This window comes from Ovis aries, chromosome 11 (genome assembly GCF_016772045.2).
Source record: "Ovis aries strain OAR_USU_Benz2616 breed Rambouillet chromosome 11, ARS-UI_Ramb_v3.0, whole genome shotgun sequence".
Classification (NCBI taxonomy): Eukaryota; Metazoa; Chordata; class Mammalia; order Artiodactyla; family Bovidae; genus Ovis; species Ovis aries.
The window spans coordinates 29121973-29141738 of record NC_056064.1 but is presented as its reverse complement, the minus strand read 5'-3'; the positions used below and the strand labels follow the sequence as shown (position 1 = coordinate 29141738).

Genomic DNA, 19766 nt, shown 5'->3' with positions numbered 1-19766 from the left:
TGAAAGAGTCCACCTTTCCCAGCAACAGTAGGTCTGATCCTCTTAGGAAGAAACTGGCCCAGAGGCTCCAGGAAGCAGAGGAAAACACAGAGGCTGTGAGCTCCAAGTGCGCGTCCTTGGAGAAAACCAAGCAGAGACTCCAGGGAGAGGTGGATGATCTGATGCTGGATCTGGAGCGGGCCAACGCTGCCTGCGCCTGCCTGGACAAGAAGCAGAGGAACTTCGATAAGGTCCTTCCCCATCACTCGATGCAAGAGATGTGTGAATGCATACATCCTTTGGGGTAGGGGGAGGTGCACAGAGCATCAAGTCCGGAGTGGAGACTTTGGGGCTTTGCACTGTCTCTTGATTTTTGTGACAGTCCCTCTGGAAGGAATTTTATTTTTCATCAGAGTTAATTCAGATTACTTTGAGACCACCATATCTTTCAGGATACAGCAGATCTCTGTAGAGCTATCAGGGTTTGGAACCCCTGAGTTTGGGGAGTCCCCCTGTTTCTTTGGTCTCTAAAGGTGGGAGGGTCCCACTTTGGCATTGCTGATGTGACTCACTGTTACCATGACTCCGTTCCTGGCCTTCTTGGCTCCTCACGGGTCCCTCTGTCACCTCCTAGGTCTTCTCAGAGTGGAAGCAAAAACTGGATGAGAGTCAAGCTGAGTTGGAAGCAGCTCAGAAAGAGTCCAGGTCTCATAGCACTGAAGTCTTCAAGATGCGCAATGCCTACGAGGAGGTGGTGGATCAGTTAGAGACACTGAGACGGGAGAATAAAAACCTGCAAGGTGGGCACTGCCCATTGCAGGGGTAAGAAGCCCCCAGCTCTCTCCCCCAACTCACAGACAGTCCCCCCCTTCTCTTCCAGCCACCTCTCCCCCACTTAGCCACAGCTGCCTCCTTCTCACTGCCCCACAAAATCCTTGCATCTACTCAGTGACCCCAAGACCCAAACTCCACCAATGGACGGCATAGGGGCAGCCAAGCCTCGTTCTCAAGAACAGACGGCCTGTGGGCTGCCAAGCTCCCTACACTACTAGAGAACAGATCTTCCGTGGATTCTGTCTCTGCGTGGCTTTGTGTCCTCGGTTCTGACACTAAATCCCTTAGGGTCTCAGACTCCTGATCTACAAAATTAGACTAGACCCAGTGCCCTCGAATGCCCCTTCTATTTCTGAGACTGTGATTCTATGCACACTCTCCATGATTCCTCCCTGGTCCTCTCCATCGATCAAATAGAACCTGTGGAAATAGCCTAAATCAAGCCTGTCCTTTGCAGAAGAGATTTCCGACTTAACCATGCAGATTGTGGAAACAAACAAGAATCTTCAGGAAGTGGAGAAGACCAAGAAGCAGGTGGAGCAAGAGAAGTCAGACCTCCAGGTTGCCCTGGAAGAGGTGGAGGTAAGTGCCTGGGATGTGATGGAGAAGCACAGAGCACCGCGGAAGGGGAACTAGACCATGCTCCCTGGGTGCCCTTCCTGCCAGGAGCCCACCTGGCAGGAAGTTTTGCTGGAAAGAACATTCAGCTGCCCGCACCCCACAGTGAGGGTCGGGAGGGCAGCTGTGTCCTGCTGCTTCGTCTCCTCCAAGTCCTCCAGTCCATTGTATAAAATTTTCCCTATTGAATAAATAAACCTGTCTATGTCCTCAACATCTCAGAAAGCAAGAACTCCATCACCAAACATCCTGAAAGCCAGGTCCGAATGCCTTAGCTTCAGCAAAGAGCTATGCACAGTCATATTTGGCCACTGGGAATTCCATGTGGCCCAAAGAGTGCAATGTCCTGATTTAATCATCCACGGTGGCCAGTGCGGACCAGATGGTTGAGACGTTTCCAGGGAAATTTCCACGACTCAGGGTTAACAGGAGAGCAATTTCTCTTTCTCTGTCTTTTTAGAGACGAGGTAGGCTCCTGATTTATGGTCACTATTTTTTTTTTACAAAGACACAGTAATCAAATTTTTACTAATTCAAAGCCATGCTCTGTCCTCAAGACATAAGGCTGTTTGTTTATAACAAAATTTCAGTTCTAGTTTCAGCACTAGTCACAATTTGGGAGCGAACCGTTTGACCTCTTTGAGCATTGTTCTAGTCATTTGTAAAACGAGTGTAACAGCACCCATTTTATCACGATGGGGATGAAAAACCTCATTCCAGAAGGTGGCTGCCCCAGCACTCCCAGTCTCTCCTTTGCTTTTATCAGGGTTCCTTGGAGCATGAAGAGAGCAAGATTTTGCGTGTCCAGCTAGAGCTGAACCAGGTGAAATCTGAACTCGACCGCAGGCTCACTGAGAAGGACGAAGAAATCGAGCAGCTGAAAAGAAGCAGTCAGCGGGCGGCAGAGGCCACGCAGAGTGTACTGGATGCTGAGATCCGGAGCAGGAATGATGCTCTGAGGCTGAAGAAGAAGATGGAGGGAGACCTCAATGAGATGGAGATTCAGCTGGGCCATTCCAACCGCCAGATGGCTGAGACCCAGAAACACCTGCGCTCAGTCCAGGGCCAGCTCAAGGTGAGTGGGCGGCCCATGGGGGAACTGGCAGGACCTCAGCCTGCCCTGGGCTCCCGTCTCACCCCTGGCTTCCCTGTGAAGGACTCCCAGCTGCACCTGGATGATGCCCTGAGGAGCAACGAGGATCTCAAGGAGCAGCTGGCCATGGTGGAGCGCAGGAACGGCCTCTTGCAGGAGGAGCTGGAGGAGATGAAGGTGGCCTTGGAGCAGGCAGAGCGGGCCCGCAAGCTGTCGGAGCAGGAGCTGCTGGACGCCAGTGACCGCGTGCAGCTTCTTCACTCCCAGGTGGGTCCGTTCTTGCTGCACTCAGGGTCCACCCTAGGGGGGATCCAGGCTCTGTGGAATGGAGTTTCCACCACTCCTCCCAGGCTAGTGGTCAAGACCAACTTTCATTTGGCTTAGTTCTTGGGATAACATTGCCTCTAGATGGAAGATGGCTGAGCTTTCTTTTATCCAAAGATAAAGAAGGATGAATTATTGCATAAAGGGGCTGGAGAAGGCTGCACAGATGCAGTAACATTTAAGCTGCAAGCTTAGATAATTAGGGCTTCCGTGTGGCTCAGATAGTAAAATATCTGCTTGCAATGCGGGAGACCTGGGTTCCATCCCTCGGTCAGGAAGATCCCCCGGAGAAGAGAATGGCAACCCACTCCAGTATTCTTGCCTGGAGAAGTCAATGGACAGAGGAGCCTGGTGGGCACAGTTCATGGAATTGCAAAGAGTCGGACAAGAATAAGCAACTAGCACATACACACACTTAGATAATTAGGATCATCTTTTGAAATGATTATTTTTAAGAAAGTTACAAAATTCCTTGTTTTATTTATGTATTTTTGGCCATCCCACATGGCATGTGGGTTCTTAGTTCCCCAAGAAAGTGAAAGTGAAAGTCACTCGGTCGTGTCCGACTCTTTGCCAGCCAATGGACTGTGCAGTCCATGGAATTCTCCAGGCCATAATACTGGAGTGGGTAGCCGTTCCCTTCTCCAGGGGATCTTCCCAACCCAGGGATGGAACCCAGGTCTCACACGTGGCAGGCAGATTCTTTACCAGTTAAGCCACCAGAGAAACCCCAACCAGGGATCAAACGCTTGCCCCCTGCAGTGGAAGCTCAAAGCCCTAATCATTGCACCATCAGGGAATTCCAAAAGAAATTCCTTGCTTTAAAAACTAGAGAATACAAGCCAAAAAAACAGAAAACTACCAACCATATTGTTAGCATTTGGGGATCGTTTATTCTAGACTCTTGTTTCTATACATAAATATGATTTTTTTTAGTAAATGTCATCAGTCTTTTTTCAACTTTTTTTCATTTAACAATGTCATAAGCACATTCCTATATTTTAAAATAATTTTCCATGATACAGTTTTTTTAACGGCAGAAAAGTGGTCCATTTTAGTTGTGTATTGTGACACTTTTATATAATGAGTCTTCTATGCGTTGGTATTTTTAGATTGCTCTCAATAAAAATGTTTATGATTAGAAGATTGCTATAACAAACTTCTTCATATACATCCATGATTACTATTTCCTTAATATTCCTAGAAGTAAATAAACTCCTGGAAGCCCAATTTCATGGTCAAAACAATAAAAGCATTTATATGCTATAAATTGCTCTTTAACAAAGTTGTCCCAATTTTTATTCCCATTGGGAAAATATGTGAGAGTGCTTAGCAATGATTTGTTTTAATCTTCACTAACATTTACGTTTGAAAATGCCTCACTTTAAAATTTCATATTTCTTTGATTACTAATGAGGTAGAACATTTTGTCATATTTATTGGTTATTTGTATTTCGTCTGGTGTGTCTTAGCTATTTGTACTTTTGCCCTTTTTTTCTTAATGGTTTACCTTTTTTACATATTAAGGAAGGAAATATTTTTTCAGCAATGCACACTGCAAATGCTTTCTCATTTGTCATCACATTTACAACCCTATGTATAATGTTTGGATCATCAGAATTATTTTTCATTTCATATAGTGAAATCAATCATTTCCTTGTTCCAACACCTTTAATTAAATAATCTGTCCTTCCTCAAATATTTGAAAACCTACCTTCATTGTTTATTCAGCTATTTTACCTACAATTCTTGAATCTGATTTGGGACTTTCTGTCTGATCAGGAATGAGAATCTTTTTTAATATTTTTCACCCACGTGAAAAAGCAGAACCGGAACATCCTCAGTGTCAGACGTCCTTCCCCACCCGACTCTCTCCCTGCCAATCACTGTAAGTGTCCATATGCAGCCTGAACCTCTGGCATCTAATTTTTCTTGTAGAACACGAGCCTGATAAATACCAAGAAAAAACTGGAAGCTGACATAGCCCAATGCCAGGCAGAGGTGGAGAACTCTCTCCAGGAGTCCAAAAATGCGGAGGAGAAGGCCAAGAAAGCCATCACAGACGTGAGCTGCGTTCTTTCCTCTCAGAGATGCGGTCTGGAGACAAGAAAGGGGCTTCTAAGCCAGGGCCTGGCGAGTAGGTCTCCTCTCCTGAGCCCTGCAATCACTCAGTGGTGGTTTCCTGGAGAGATGGAGGAGATGGGAGGCTCAGCAGAGGCCGAGTGGGAGGGGAGCTGAGGGAGGGAGGACCAGCCTCGCAGCATCCTCCATGTGCCCGGGGAGGAGGGCGGGTGGCCCACAGAAGCTTTCTGTGAACCGCAGGCGGCCATGATGGCCGAGGAGCTGAAGAAGGAGCAGGACACCAGCGCCCACCTGGAGCGGATGAAGAAGAACCTGGAGCAGACGGTCAAGGACCTGCAGCACCGCCTGGACGAGGCTGAGCAGCTGGCCCTGAAGGGCGGGAAGAAGCAGATCCAGAAGCTGGAGAATCGGGTAGGGGGGCCAGAGGGGACTCTCATTCCCAGAGTGACAGAGGTTCAGCTGCCTCTGGCAGAACCACAGTCCCAAAACTTCGATGGCAGGGAAGTGGGCACTGAGTCAATTGCAGGTGCCGTTTGAAGACCGCGTGTGAAGCTCCCTGCAAGCCAGATGTCCCTCCCGCTCCTCCCTCTCTGCCCTACACCCCAAGACATATACAGAGCCACTTCAGAAAGGGTGTCCCTCAATACCCGCAGTGTGACGACACACCACATGCTCACATTCTATCTCTATTTAGATTCAGATCTATATTAACTGGGGGTGGGGAAAATACTTTGCAGTCGTAAGATTACACATTTGGGTGTGATTCATCAAGCTGCACTTTGATAAGGGGCTTCTCTGGTGGCTCAGTGGTAAAGAATCCCACTGCCAGTGCAGGAGACTCAGGTTAGATCCCTGGGTTGGGAAGATCCCCTGGAGAAAGAAATGGCAACCCACTCCAGTATTCTTGCCTGGAGAATGCCATAGACGGAGGAACCTGGCAGACTACAGTCTGTGGGGTCACAAAGAGTTGGACATGATTTGGTGACTAAACAAAAAGAAGCACTTTTATAAACAACAGCCCATCCTACGTAAAATCTGCTGCTTTGGCTTCCGTTCCCAGGTCTCATTCCCTTCCTGGATTTCCTAATGTCGATTTTCTACTGTCAAATACATCTTGAAATTCTGGTATCTTTCTCACTCCATCCAAAATGCAGGGCAATTGGTGCTTCCCCCAGGCTAACTCTCCAGCAGCTTGCAATCCACACGCAGAACAGTATTGTTTTGTCTTGGTCTGGGAGCATATTTTGTAGTTTTCCGTTTCTTTCCTGATGATTCCCTTTGTTTCCTGTACCCTTTGCTTTTCCCTTTCGACCTGGGATAGTTCTTTTTATTTGCTTTTTAAACCGGGCTGCATTACCTGTTGGCAGTTTGGAGGAGGCCTTGGAGAAGGATGTGAAACTGTCTCTGTTGTCCCTGAGAAAAGGGACATAAAAGAGGCAGACAGGATGAAGAGGTGGCGAAGAGAAGAAAACCACTTCTCCCACAGGAAAGACCCAAACGCATTCTTGATGCCAGCCTCCCAAAGATGTGGTCACTACACCTGTACGGTTTAAATGTGAAGCCACTTTTTAGCTAAAAACTACAAGGACACAGACACACGAGTATCAAAAGTAAACACCAGGGAAGTTAGAGTTCCCCCCCAGAATTCTGAAATGCTTGTTTTTAATTATTCCCAGTCTTCTTCTGTTAAAACAAACTTGGGCTCGGCCTTCCCATGGACCGCCCTGCCCCCCCTCCCCCGGCGGGAGGAATTAGATCCCATGCCACCCTCCCTGGTTCTTTGATTCTGGGTTGGCAGGGAACCCTCCACCAGCCCCCCATGGCATGGTAAGCCACCTAGCCTGTTCTCCAATCCAATGCTTAAAGCCGCCCAGAGGGAATTCCTAGGGAAGCAAATGTTTCATAGAACCTGATGGGAGACAGCTTCCTGGGGCTGGTGGGGAGAGGGGGCAGGTCTTTTCTTCTCCAGTGTTCAGAATTACCGGTTCCACTGGTGGATTTCAAGGTTGATTCAGGGAGCCTGCAGGCCCAAAGCTGCCCTCTCTGCGGCCACTGGGATTCCCAAGGACTGGCTGCCACCACCACCACGGGGCCCCCTCTGGATTGAGGAATTGGGCCACAGTGGTGACCTGTGCTCTCAGTGGCTATCCTACGCCCTCACAGCTTCAGGAAAGGCAGACACAGCTAGGAAATCAATAATACCTGTGTAATCTCATGGGCAGAGGAGCCCGGGAGGCTGCAGTCCATGGGGTCGCCAAGAGTTGGACACGACTGAGTGACTTCACTTTCACTTTTCACTTTCATGCACTGGAGAAGGAAATGGCAACCCACTCCAGTGTTCTTGCCTTAAGAATCCCAGGGACGACGGAGCCTGGTGGGCTGCCATCTATGGGGTCGCACAGAGTCAGACACGACTGAAGCAACTTAGCAGCAGCAGCGCTATATCATCAAAAGATAGACTTTGTCTTGTTCGATCCCCACATTCGAGATAGGTTGACAGGAATTATCGCTATTCTAAATACACAGAAATTCAAAACTTTCCCTAGCAGTTCAGTGGTTAGGACTCCACACTTCCAATGTAAGGGGCATGCATTCAATCCTTGATAGGGAACTAAGATCCCACAGGTCATGCAGTGCAGACAAAAAATTTTTTTAAATAAATAGATAAACAAAAACTCATACTCAGTGATGACAACTGACTTCCTTTGGGTTCATCAGCTGGACCTGGGGCTTAAACACACCTTCAGTTCTCCCGGGCCCACTTTCTCTCTGTGACCCCTGCAACTGCCTTCCTCAATCAGGAATCCAGGCCCCCACGACAGCCTTCACCCAGCTGCATGGCCCCCGAGGAAGGGGCATCTTTTGCAAAGCTCCGTCCACTAGCCAAGCCACGTGCACCTGGGGCTGCTTCTGCCCAAAGAGGGCATCTTGTCATTTGCACAAAAGCACAGCATGGACTAGCAGCGGCCTTGAGAATAAAATGTGTTCTGAGCCTGAGGAGGAGACAGCTTTGCAAAAATGAACTTAGAGGATCTTGAGTTCACCCTAAAAACAACCAGCACACAAGTGTTGAGAAAAGCCAGGGAGACATGGCCTGACCCCTGTGCTCTCTGCTGGGTGCAGGTACGGGAGTTAGAAAGTGAGCTGGATGCTGAGCAGAAGAGGGGGGCCGAGGCTCTGAAGGGCGCCCACAGATACGAGCGAAAGGTCAAGGAGATGACTTACCAGGTAGGCAGTAACTCTCCTGAAACCCCAACGGGCACCTCCTGGATCCCACCTGCAGAAGCAGCGGAGAATGGGTCTGGCATGGACCTTGTGTTTGCAGGCAGAGGAGGACCGCAAGAACATCCTCAGGCTCCAGGACTTGGTGGACAAGCTGCAGGCCAAAGTGAAGGCTTACAAGAGGCAGGCAGAGGAGGCTGTGAGTATGGGGTCCATCCGGTCTCATAGGGTCCACGGCAGCTGAGGCCTGAGTTTTCATTTGCAGGCTATAAACACAAGCTCAGGACACCTGCCCTCTCCCTCCCCTAATCTCCTCTCCCTCCCGTATTCTCCTCCACCTCTCCCTAGTCTCCTCCCCCTCCCCCAGGCCCCACCAGTCCTGGCCCATACCCCTCCATCCCTCCACTCTGCCTCGACCCACCTGGCTTTATCCCACCCACCCTGACTCATTGCACTGCCCCTGACTCACTCAGAACTCCCTGCCCCTGTGAGCTGACCTCAAATACCTGGTCTTAATTCATGTCATCCCATCTTAGCCCTGGCCCTGGCCCCCACCACCTCCATCCTTCCTCGGCCTCCCTAACTCCCACTCCCCAGTTCATGCTTTCAGACCTACCCTTGAGCAAACAGTGGAATCAACAGGGAGGAAATGGTTTGGGCTGAAATGAGCACTTCCCAAATACCCTCTGAGGACCCAAGGTCTGAAGGACTTTAATAGCAGAAAGCTGGGGTGGCGGGGAGGAGAAGGGTGGGGTCTTTCTCTTTGATAGATGAGAAATCCTTTAGGAAAAACTCTGGGTTCCACAAAGTTGGAGGGTTGCTTTACTTCAAGGGTTTCTCAGATTTTGCAGATGGACCTCATAGTGGAAGAGGTGTTCTGAATTGTAGCATTTCTCACCCTTGATGGAACATGGCATCTCTTTTTAGTAAACAGAGCATCTCACAGGACTTGCATCCTGAGACAAAATCTGGGGGAGCCTGCTCCAGATAAATGACTGAAGATGAGGCTTCTCTCCCTGCCCTTTGTCTTCCCTGCTCAAGAGACTGGGGCTTCCGTCCTGACCTCTGGGAAGCAGGTCTGGACTGGTTAAATAGGGGGAGGATTACCACAGCTGCAACAGGACTGGCCAGGGCCCAGCAGGCCACCTTCATCAGAAACCCTTGGATGGTCCTCAACCAGACCCAGCCTGGCCACGGGCAGCTGGCATTGGGAGCAGGCACAGGGCAGGAGCAGGCACGGGGCAGGGGGCCGTGGACCATGGTTCTCTGACACCTCCATGTGCCTTGGAAGACTTGGTCTCCTCTAAAGAGCTCTGAGGGGTGGGGATGGCATACAGGAGGGGCACAGGGGAACAGACAAGCATCCTAGGGGAAAAGTGACGTGTTAATCACTCTGTCATGCCCAACTCTTTGCAACCCCATGGACTGTAGCCCACTCCTCTGTCCATGGGATTCTCCAGGCAACAATACTGGAGTGGGTTGCCTTTCCCTTCTCCAGGGGATCTTCTCCACCCAGAGATTGAGCCTGGATCTCCTGCATTGCAGGCGGATTCTTTATCATCTGATCCACTGGGGAAGCCCAGGAAGCCCTATCCTGGGGGCAGCAGACCTCCCAGGTGACTGGGCGGTGCACAAGGTCAGGAGCCGTGGGCATCGTCCTCACTGCTGGAGAGTTCAGCTCTCCCTCCTCTGACCTCAGGGACTTGGGGCCCAAGCTCTCCTGGTACCCTCGTTCCCACAGAGGCTGTCAGGGACCCAGGGCCTCAGAGCCAGAGGGAGGGCCTTCCTCAGCCTCCTGCCCCCTCGGCCTTCCCTTCAGGAGGAGCAGGCCAACACGCAGCTGTCCAGGTGCCGGAGGGTCCAGCATGAGCTGGAGGAGGCCGAGGAACGCGCCGACATCGCCGAGTCCCAGGTCAACAAGCTGCGGGCCAAGAGCCGAGATGTGGGAGCCCAGGTGAGAGCAGACTCCCCACTCCAGACACCCTGAGACTCAGGACCAGGCAGCAGCTGCAGAGCTCAGAGGGTGCTTGCCAGTGTCCCTGCCTGGCTGCCGGCCGTGCCTTCACTGATGTACTGCTTTAGCCAGGTCCCCGGGGTTCCAGGCTCACAGGAGCAGTGAGGGGCCAGGAGCCAGATGCCCTACTATCCCTGCCCCTCCCTCCTGTTGCAAAAGGCGGTGCCCAAGAACCCCCTGCTTTGGGGGGGATTCGCCCCATCTCCAGGGGCTCAACTGGTCTGCTTTTACAATGTACAAACGCAGACAAAGCCACATCTTAATGTTTTCCTGAGACTCCAGGCTCCCCAGTTGCCCCACTTGAACACGAGGCCTGGCCTCACCTTTGCTTTGACTCATTTTCTGACTCATTTCCTGTGTACGACTCTTTTTCTCCCCCAGAAGATGGAAGAATGAGCCCCTCCCGATGCCTGTTGCCATGGGACACCTTGGGAAAGCAGAGGGAAGGTGTCCTGAGAAATAAATTCTCCTGGCAACTCAGATCTCCAGCTCTGCTATGTTTATTATCACTGTCCGTTCTTCCTGCGTGGGGTGGTTCTCAGATTCTTGCCAGGTCTATTGTATAAACCATAAAGAAAGAGATGTGAAAGTGGACCCTCCTGGCCCTGAGTAGGAAAGAAGGAAAATCAACTCACTGCAAGATAGACCACCAGCTCCCCAGCAGTTAAAAATAACTTTCAGATACCTGTGGGCCATTCTCTACTAGGAATTCATTATTTTTTCCAGCTCAGTTCCCCTGAATTTACCACAGGGAAACTGGGCCCAGATGGATTAAGCACTCTGTAGCTATCCAGGTTGGAGGAGCCCAGACCCCCAAGATCCCAGACCCCCTGGCTAGACCCCCCCGCAAGATCCCAGGGCTCTTCCCCCAAGCACCTCTGCTTTTCCATCCCATCTCTCCTGGGGCAGTGTCTCCACTCCTCTCACGCCACCCACAGCTCCCAGAACATCTTCAGAGGTAGTAGGTGCTCCTGAACACAGGATTCATTCCTAGGAGGACAGTTCCTTTGGGAAGGACTGCCCATAAGCTGGTCTGCAAGCCCTGCTTGTTCCTCCTTCCCATTTTCCTCCATGTGCACAGATCCTCTCCACGGTGCTCTGGCCAAGGTTTAAGAGTGTGACTAGTCTTATGGTCGCTCCCAGAGCCCCCTGACTCTGATTAAGTTGGATTTCTTGCCCTGAAAGGATAGAAATGCAGCAGCATGAACAAGGACAGGATCAGGAGGCAAGACTAAATCCGAGCCTCAGACGGAGCACTTAGTAGCAATAGCTGTGTGGCCCGGGTTGGCCATGTACATTCTCTGAACCTGAGTTGCCTCAATGGTCAGACTGAGTGGTGTGATCAGGGGCATGGACTTTGGGTTCCATCAAACCTGGATGGAATCCCATTATCATCACATACCAACTGTGTTGCCTTGAGCAACTTAAGACTAACTCCCTGGGCCTCATTTTCCTTATTCTGTAAGGCAGAGATAACAATAAAAATCATAGCTTCTCTGGGACAGATGGAGGGTTGGGATGATGGCAAGGGGTGCAGAGTTTCTGGCTTACTATGTACCAGGCACTACAATGCACTCTCCTCTGACATCTTAGACAGTCCCTTCTCTCTGGCCTCTAGATCCCTCTTTGCATCTCATCACCAGCTCACCCCTCGTGCCTTTGACACAGGGATTGGCAGCAGTGGTGGTGGGAGGAAATTATTCTGAGGTCAGGTGACCTCAGATGTCTGACATCACCATCCCCACCATCACCATCACCATCATCACCATCCTTACCATCATCACCATCCTTACCATCATCATCACTATCATCCCATCCTTGGCACCATAATGCCTAAACTTAAGGACTGGAAAGGTCCATAAAAAAATGATCTCCTTCAATCTTCTCAATTTCATGCGCAAGGAAACCAAGGTCATTCTCAAAGTCCCCAGACACCAGATCCTAGTCCTACAGTCCTGCCACCCCACTCCCAATTAGAACGATAATACAATTTCAGCTATGCAGAACTATTCTATAAGATGCTGAGGATCCACGTGCCCCATTTTCGTCTTTTCCACAAGGGTCTCCCAATGATCCTGTCGGGAGGTCAGGCAGGTATTAACACCCCCATTTTCTAACAGATGGGCTGTGGCTTTTCTGATGTTGAGACGGAGCTGAGCTGGAAGCCCTTCAGATTCACCATACCGCAGAGTCTCACACGGTGGCCTTTCCCTGTGTATGTGGTGAAAGCCCTGGGGCTGACCTTCTGGGTCCCAGTCCCACCCTACCACTCACAGCTGTGCAATTTGGAACAAGTTACTTCATGACTTTGAGCGTTTGCTGCCTCACATGTAAAATGGGATGTAATGATGTGCTTTAGAGGGTTATTCTAGGAAGTAACTAAGAATATGCAAGAAATGCCCTTGCTCTGGAGCCAGACACATAGTTTGTACTCTGGTAATGTGTGTTCATACTGGGCAGGGGTGATGCATGGCCTCAGAGTGCAGGTGGAATGTAAGACAGGGGTTCAGAGGGGGCTGGGATTTGGCTGTGTCTCCATGGGGATTCCTCTGGTTTAAGGAGCTAATATACCATGCACTTGAGGGGCATCAAGAAAATTTCCTGTGGAATCACTTCTTTCTGACATTCCAAACAAAGCAAATATGAATTCCATCTGCTCCAACACTCCCCAGTTCACCTAGAGCTGCCTAGCGTCTCTGCATTCACCTCACCCTGGTCCCCCAGATCTCTAGCATGTCACACTTTCCAGAAGGCCTTGGGAAAGTTAGGGAGTGTCTCTGAGCCTCAACGTGGAGCAGGAAGTCCTGGAATTTCCTACGTTAGGACGGAACTGTTGAAAGATTCACACCTGAGGCGTGTAAGAGATTTTCCTAGCATCACCCAAATTGGAGATGTTTTACTAACAAGAATGATAATGACATTGTTGGCTGCTGCTGCTGCTGTTATTAGTTTGAAACCTAGCCACCAAACCTGGACTTCGAGTTCTGGGGGCTTTGGACAACAGAACCTACCCTGACCTACAGGCCTCTTCAAAGCAGAGCTCTGCTGCCACCTCCTGGCGGTGGAAAGACAGGCTTTTCATAATGCAAATGACCCAGAGGTCTTACCCCTCAAGTCTTGACAATAGACATGCAGAGTCAGAGGTGTCCTTGGGAAACAACATCATCCCATCCAGGCCCCTGGGTTTGCAGATGAGAAATTCAGATTCGTGATGGGATCTGGTGACCTCCACAGGATGAAGAGTCAGAGCCAAACACCCAACTTTCAGCACTCCCAGACCAGGGCTCCCCCAACTGAGTGTCCTCGGAAGAGGGCCCTGCAGAATCTGAGATGGAGGCCTGGGACTGGCCGGGCCGTGAGTAGGCCCCAGTGACGGCCCTGGCAGCAGAGGGCGGCACCACGGCCGAGGGTCTTCTCCCAGACTTTACTCCCCTGGTCCCAGAAATCGCTGCCAGACTGGAAAAGAAGGGTTGGTCCCCAGCGTAGGAGGCAGTGGGCCTCCACAAACAGCCTCCTGCCCTTAACAGGGTGGGTGACCAGACCCTGGGTGTCTCTGAGATGAAGGTGGCCTGTGGGGGTTCCAAAGGTAAGTCTGTTGGCCCTTCTCCCAGGCCCCGGACAAAGGGAACACCCAGGTCCACGGTGAGATACTCAGGTCAAGACCTTTGCCATCTGACCCTTCAGACCCCTCCCACTTTTCTCTTGTCCCAAAAGAGGTGGAAGAAACAGTGCTTTTCCTTGCCCTCTGGACTTCGGGTGAGTCCAGCCAACAGGGAGCTGAGATAGGAAGCAAAGGGAAGAGGAGGGAGAGGGCATTTATTCCCTGCACCCTCCCACTCCCCAGTCTGCTCTGTCGCCATCTCCACTGAGCAGTCCCCTCACCCTGTTTGTACCTGGAGCTCTGCCTTATCCCCGTAGCCTCCCTGAACCTGCCTACATCTCCGTGCAGAGTCTCTTCCTCAAACACCCTGCACGTTGTGCTGATCTGGGTGTGGCATCTGCTTCCAGCCAGAGCCCAGCTGGTACACACCCTGCCCTGCACATCTATCTCCCTGCTCCACGGCCCTCCTATGCAGTGGGGTCAGCTGACCACACAGAGCACGGCTGCTTCGCTGTGCCATGTGTACATCTCCAGGTCATAAATCCCATTCTGATCGCTAATGACCCATTCAGTTCCAGTGCACGCTTCAACTCTGGCACAGGCCTCCTGCCAGATCAAGCTTTTAGGATCTCATCCAGGTCTCTGTTTTCATTTAAACCTGGGCTCACACCAATAGCTCTTGAACCCAGGAAGACGCAGTCATTTCCTGCTGAGATCTAAGTGGCATCAGTGGTATCCTGGAAACAGCTCGTACCAGCTCACAAGAGCCAGTTATGAAACTTTTAGGAATTTTGTGAGCCAGTTCTTAAAATTTAAATTTTATAATTTACTTATTATTAAACTTAAATTTTATCATTTTACAATGAGATAAATTACAGCTCTTCCTTGACTTTCATCATAAATTGAAAATACCATTTATTTGGAAATGCATTTGATACATCAAACCTACCAAACCATTATCGTTTAGTTCAGCCTACCTTGAATGTGCTCAGAACACTTAAATTAGTCTACAGCTAGGCAAACTCATCTAACACGGAGCCCGTCTGAGAGTAAAGTGTTGGCTATCTCATGTAATGTATTGAATACGCTACTGAAAGTGAAAAACAGAATGACTGTCTGCTTGCAGAAAGGCTGTAAGTGTATCAGTTGTTTCCCCTCATGACTGCATTGCTGACGGGAGCTGTGGCTGGCTGCCCTGCCCAGCATCAACAGAGGATCAGACTGCATCTCTCTAGGCCAGGGAAAAGATCCAAATGCAAAATTCAAAGCACAGTTTCTACTAAATGCATACTGCTTTTCTAAAGTTGAAAAATCGTGAATCGAACCATCGAAAGTCCAGGAGTATCTGTATATTTAAAAAAAAAAAAAACGTAATAAAATATCAATATGGGGACTTCCCTGGCAGCCCAGGGGTTATGACTCTGTGCTTCCAATGTAGGAGACATGAGTTCGATCCCTGGTAGGGGAACTAAGATTCTGCATGAAGCTCAGTATAGCCAAAAAAAAAAAAAAAAAAATTTAAAAATCAATACATAAAACTGCGAAAGATTGAAGGAGGAGAGGATGGCAGAGGATGAGATGCCCATCACTGACTCAATGGGCCTGAATATGAGCAAACTCCGTGAGACAGTGAAGGACAGGGAAGCCTGGTGTGGTACAGTCCATGAGGTTACAAAGAGTCGGACACGACTTAGCGCCTGAACAACAACATAACTAATCTATTGCATTTTATTACAATCTGTGATCTACAACTAATAGATCTCTGTGATAGACATACTCTCCAGCAGTTTGCTACTTACATCTCTTTCTATCTCCACAGTTAGGAGTGTCATGGGGGATGCTGAACCTGGCCGAGGTGGAAATGTTTACACCACAGAAACTGGCAAACACTTTAGTGCAGGGCTTTTCATCTCTTTGTTTGTTAAACGGCTACCAGCATACCACTATGCGGAACCAATGAACCCAAGTAAAGACAAACCTGGAATTTGTATATAGATACTGGAGGATGTACTGGGTGGGTCAAGCCGACCCCCTGTTTCCACCAGTCCTACCAGGCCAGCTGACTCAAAGCAGCAGATTGAGAGGACTTCTCAGAGCCAAGGATTTCCTCCTTCAGAGTATGGGAAGGTGGGGAAGACAGGAAGGAAATGTGGACCAGGCCATCCTGGTCCCAATTCCACAGCTATCCCCTGGGCGTAGGAACTCATTCATCTGTGACGGAGAGTCAGCTGCAACGTCTAGGCAAGAAGGGGGATTTACTGGTTCCCCTAAATGAACGTTTCGAGGGTAGTCAGTCTTCAGGCTGACAGGGCCCTCAGACATGTCTGTCACTGGATCTAGGATTTCAGACAGTTTCTTACTTTTCTCTTTTCTTTCCATCTCTCCATTCTGCTTTCCTCAAAATTAACTCCATTCCCCAGAAGCCTGCTCCTTTGTGATTACAGCATGGCCAGGCTTGTATCCTGTATCTTCCCATCTTATGCTAGTGGCCTAGGAGCATCTTTTTTTCCTGCAAAAGCCGAAGGGCTGGGCTTCCCTGGTTGCTCAGTGGTAAAGAATCCGCCTATCAATGCAAGAGACATGGGCTCGATCCCTTCTCCGGGAGATTCGACATGCCTCGGAGCAACTAAACGCATGTGCCACGGCCATTGAGTCTGTGCTCCAGAGCCTGGGAGCCGAAACTAGTGATCCCACATGCCACAGCCACTGAAGCCCTGGTGCCCTACAGCCTGTGCTCCACAACAGGAGAAGCCACCGCAACGAGAAGCAGTGCCCTGCAACTAGAGAATAGTGCCCGCTCACTGCAACCATAGAAAAAGCCAGCCCAGCAACGAAGACACAGCACAGCTGAAAAATAAAAACAAATAAACAAATAACTTTTTTTTTAAGCTGAAGGGCTGCTTCTCATTGGCCTGGATGGTCAGGCCTGACGTCAGGAGATGACAAGAGGATGGAGGGTTTTGACTGGTCAGTCCTAAGTCATGACGGTACAGCCGCACGCAAATCCAAAGTCAAGGTTAAGTTCCTCCTACGAGGTTAAGATCCTACTCCCAGAAGAAGCAGTATAGATCACTTCAATTTGCTGCTCATGCCCAGGGCTCACAAGCAAGGAGCCGTGGGGCTTTGCTGAGTCTGATTATCCATTTTGGAATTGGACTGCCTTCCCACAAGGTCACTGTGGGGACAAATCCATACGCGGTGGTCAACCCCCTGGCACAAAGTGGGCTTCTGGAATGCCAGTTGGCATGTCCCCTTCTTCTTTGCTTGTCCCCACGAAAGAAGCACCATGGCCGACACAAGGTTCTCCACAGCAGAGTCTAAACAGGCGCTCTCTCCTGGACCCAGCCGGCACACAGACCCAGCAGACATCCCTCGTCCTTCAACACTCCTGCTTAGAGTGTAACTTCTCATAACATCACATCATTTCCTCCCCCGCCAGTGACCTGAATTCCACGGTGGGCCTCTCACCACCACTGGGAGGAGGAAGAGACTGTAGCTCAGAGGCACTGCCCCGTGGCCTGGGGCTTCCTGTCCCATGAGTCAGGAGGGAGAGGTCTGGGTGGGGTCAGACAAAACATCTGGACCCCGATCAGGACCCGGCTGGGATCTGGACCAGGCTGGTGGCCCTGCTAGGGCGTGACTCCTTCCAGAGAGCAAGCAGACGAGGCTTCCAGCCAGCCTTGGACAGACGGATGGAGGGACTCTCACATACTGGAAGCTGTTATAAGGTCCGGGAGTAAATTAGGGTAATAAATAATAAGGCTTACAAGTGCCTTTCCCTCTGAGGAATTACAAGTTCATCTCAGACCTCAACGGCTCCACTGAGGGCCTCCCAACGTTCGCCTGCCTCATGGCCCTCACCCGTTCCTCTCCAGGGCCCTTGGGTTTTCATAATCACCCATTTCCTGTCTCTCTCCATCACTAAACTGCCGCCTCTTCAAGAGCCAGCACCCTCTTCATCATCTTAGAATCCTCCAGGGCAGATGAGGCAGTCCACAGAGGTTGCCGGAATGGATCAATGTTCATAACAGCATTTTCATAACAATAAAATACTTTCAGGGCTTGTCAGAATTCTCTTGCTGTCTTTATTACGTGTGTTCTTTTATGGTCTTCTCTGATAAAAGCTTTATTAAATTAATTTTCATTATACCTCAAAAAAAAAAAAAAATTTGCAGGCCTTCCCTGGTGGTTCAGTGATGAAGAATCCACCAGCCAATGCAGGAACCATGGGTTTGAACCCTGATCCAGAAAGATCCCACATGCCACAGAGCATGTAAGCCCACAGGCCACAGCCTGCGCTCTAGAGCCCAGGAACCGCAGCTACTGAAGCCCGCACACCCTGGGGCCTGTGCTGTGCAACAAGAGAAGCCACCACAGTGAGCAGCCCGAACACTACAACTAGAGAGTAGCCCCCACTCACAACTGGAGAAAAAAGCCCGCACAGCAGCAAAGACCCAGCACAGCCAAAAATAAAATAAATAAATTTTAAAAATCTTTTTGCATGACTATTTTTAAAATTAAACAGTCACAAATAACCTAAAATGCTTAGTAATTGAGGGCTATCTGAATACCTTAGGTCATAGTTATAACAGAGCACTCTTCATGTGCTAGCTGCTGTTTTAAGAACTTAACATGCATCATCTCATTTAATATTCACAAAACTTCTCTACTGTAGGCTCCTATTTTCTCCTCATTTTACAAGTGCGGTTCAGAGAGGTTAAGCATTTGCTTAATGTCACACAGCTAGTGAATGGTAGGGCTCGAGCTTGCAAGCACCATGATAGTCTAGGATTACTCAGAGGGTTATGTATCTTTTAAGAGACAACAGCACACAAAACATTTGAGTCCATCAAGATGCAAATAGTAACGTACTTACTGCTGCTGCTGCTGCTAAGTCGCTTCAGTCGTGTCCGACTCTGTGCGACCCCATAGACGGCAGCCCACCAGGCTCCGCAGTCCCTGGGATTCTCCGGGCAAGAACACTGGAGTGGGTTGCCATTTCCTTCTCCAATACGTACTTACTAAAAGAAGTTAAATGAAAGAAGCTTAAGTTAATACATACATGCCGATGACAGCCCTGTGTCAGACAAGCCCACAATCAGGATGATGAAATACAGTTTCTCATCTCTTTGAGGTTTCATTTCTCTATAAAGCTGTGCATAATTTTCTAAAGTTATCTTTAAACTTTAAGATAAGATTTATGCCCTGGGGGCTGGGTAAACTACTTCCTAATTTGATAGAAGAATCCTGGCTGAGATGTTAGGACTTGAGCCTGATTCAATTCTGCTCCTTCTCAGCAAACACATTTTACAGGGATCTTCCAAAACAAAGCCTTGACGGAAGCCTGGCTTTGGGAGAGTCCTGAGAAATGGAGGAGGGGGCTTCAGGGTGGTGGGGATAGGGGATCCTTGTAAAGAGGGTCACAAAAGTGTCAAAGTAGTCATAGAAGCTCCTGTGTCTCGGTGTGGTCAGAGAGCCCCCTGTCCCCAGCAAAAGGAAGGCCCCCCGTTATCTCCTCTCAGCCCTTCAAGTGAACCGGGTGCTTCAAGGGGCAAAGCAGACAGGAGAGCCCAGGTCACCAGTGTTGAATTGAGGTGACTCTGGAAGGCAGACAGGAGACCCTGGAGAGGCCGGGGGTCAGGAGGCTCACCAGGGCATCAATCAGGGGGGCAGAGGGACACTGCACTTTCCGGCTCTAATGCAACTTCCTTCCTCCAGCCTGAAGAGCTTCCCAGAAGCATGAGAGATCCAAAAATCCCCCCAGGCCTGGAGCCAACCTAGGAATGACTGAAGAAAATAGCTTCCCTGGTGGCTCAGACAGTAAAGAATCCGCCTGCAATGCAGGGTACCCAGGTTGGATCCCTGGGTTGGGAAGATCTCCTGGAGAAGGGAATGGCTGCCCACTCCAGTATTCTTGCCTGGAGAATTCCATGGACAGAGGAGCCTGGCGGGCTACAGTCCATGGAGTCACAGGAAGTCAGACACAACTGAATGACTAA

General features: G+C 49.8%; 1 protein-coding gene and 1 long non-coding RNA gene across 3 annotated transcripts in view; one reads left to right on the top strand and one right to left on the bottom strand.

Annotated features, from left to right (window-relative positions):
* Positions 1-10646, top strand: part of MYH13 (myosin heavy chain 13) — a 53172-nt gene extending 42526 nt beyond the window's left edge. The window contains exons 30-40 of the mRNA XM_012185735.5: positions 47-230; positions 614-779; positions 1271-1395; positions 2198-2506; positions 2588-2791; positions 4787-4912; positions 5171-5341; positions 8054-8158; positions 8256-8351; positions 9972-10106; positions 10548-10646. Of these exons, the coding sequence (XP_012041125.4) occupies positions 47-230; positions 614-779; positions 1271-1395; positions 2198-2506; positions 2588-2791; positions 4787-4912; positions 5171-5341; positions 8054-8158; positions 8256-8351; positions 9972-10106; positions 10548-10562 (1636 nt within the window). The 3' untranslated portion in view covers positions 10563-10646. The remainder of the gene's footprint in view (positions 1-46; positions 231-613; positions 780-1270; positions 1396-2197; positions 2507-2587; positions 2792-4786; positions 4913-5170; positions 5342-8053; positions 8159-8255; positions 8352-9971; positions 10107-10547) is intronic.
* LOC121820584 (uncharacterized) lies at positions 90-18830 on the bottom strand. 2 transcript variants are annotated; one of them, XR_006061164.2, is made up of 4 exons: positions 18644-18830; positions 8156-8306; positions 552-720; positions 90-200 (listed from the first exon to the last, which is right to left on the bottom strand). It is a non-coding gene; the product is annotated as an uncharacterized LOC121820584 (long non-coding RNA). The 2 variants fall into 2 exon arrangements; XR_006061165.2 differs by having other exon boundaries at positions 169-720.
* Between the last annotated feature and the right edge of the window lie 936 nt (positions 18831-19766).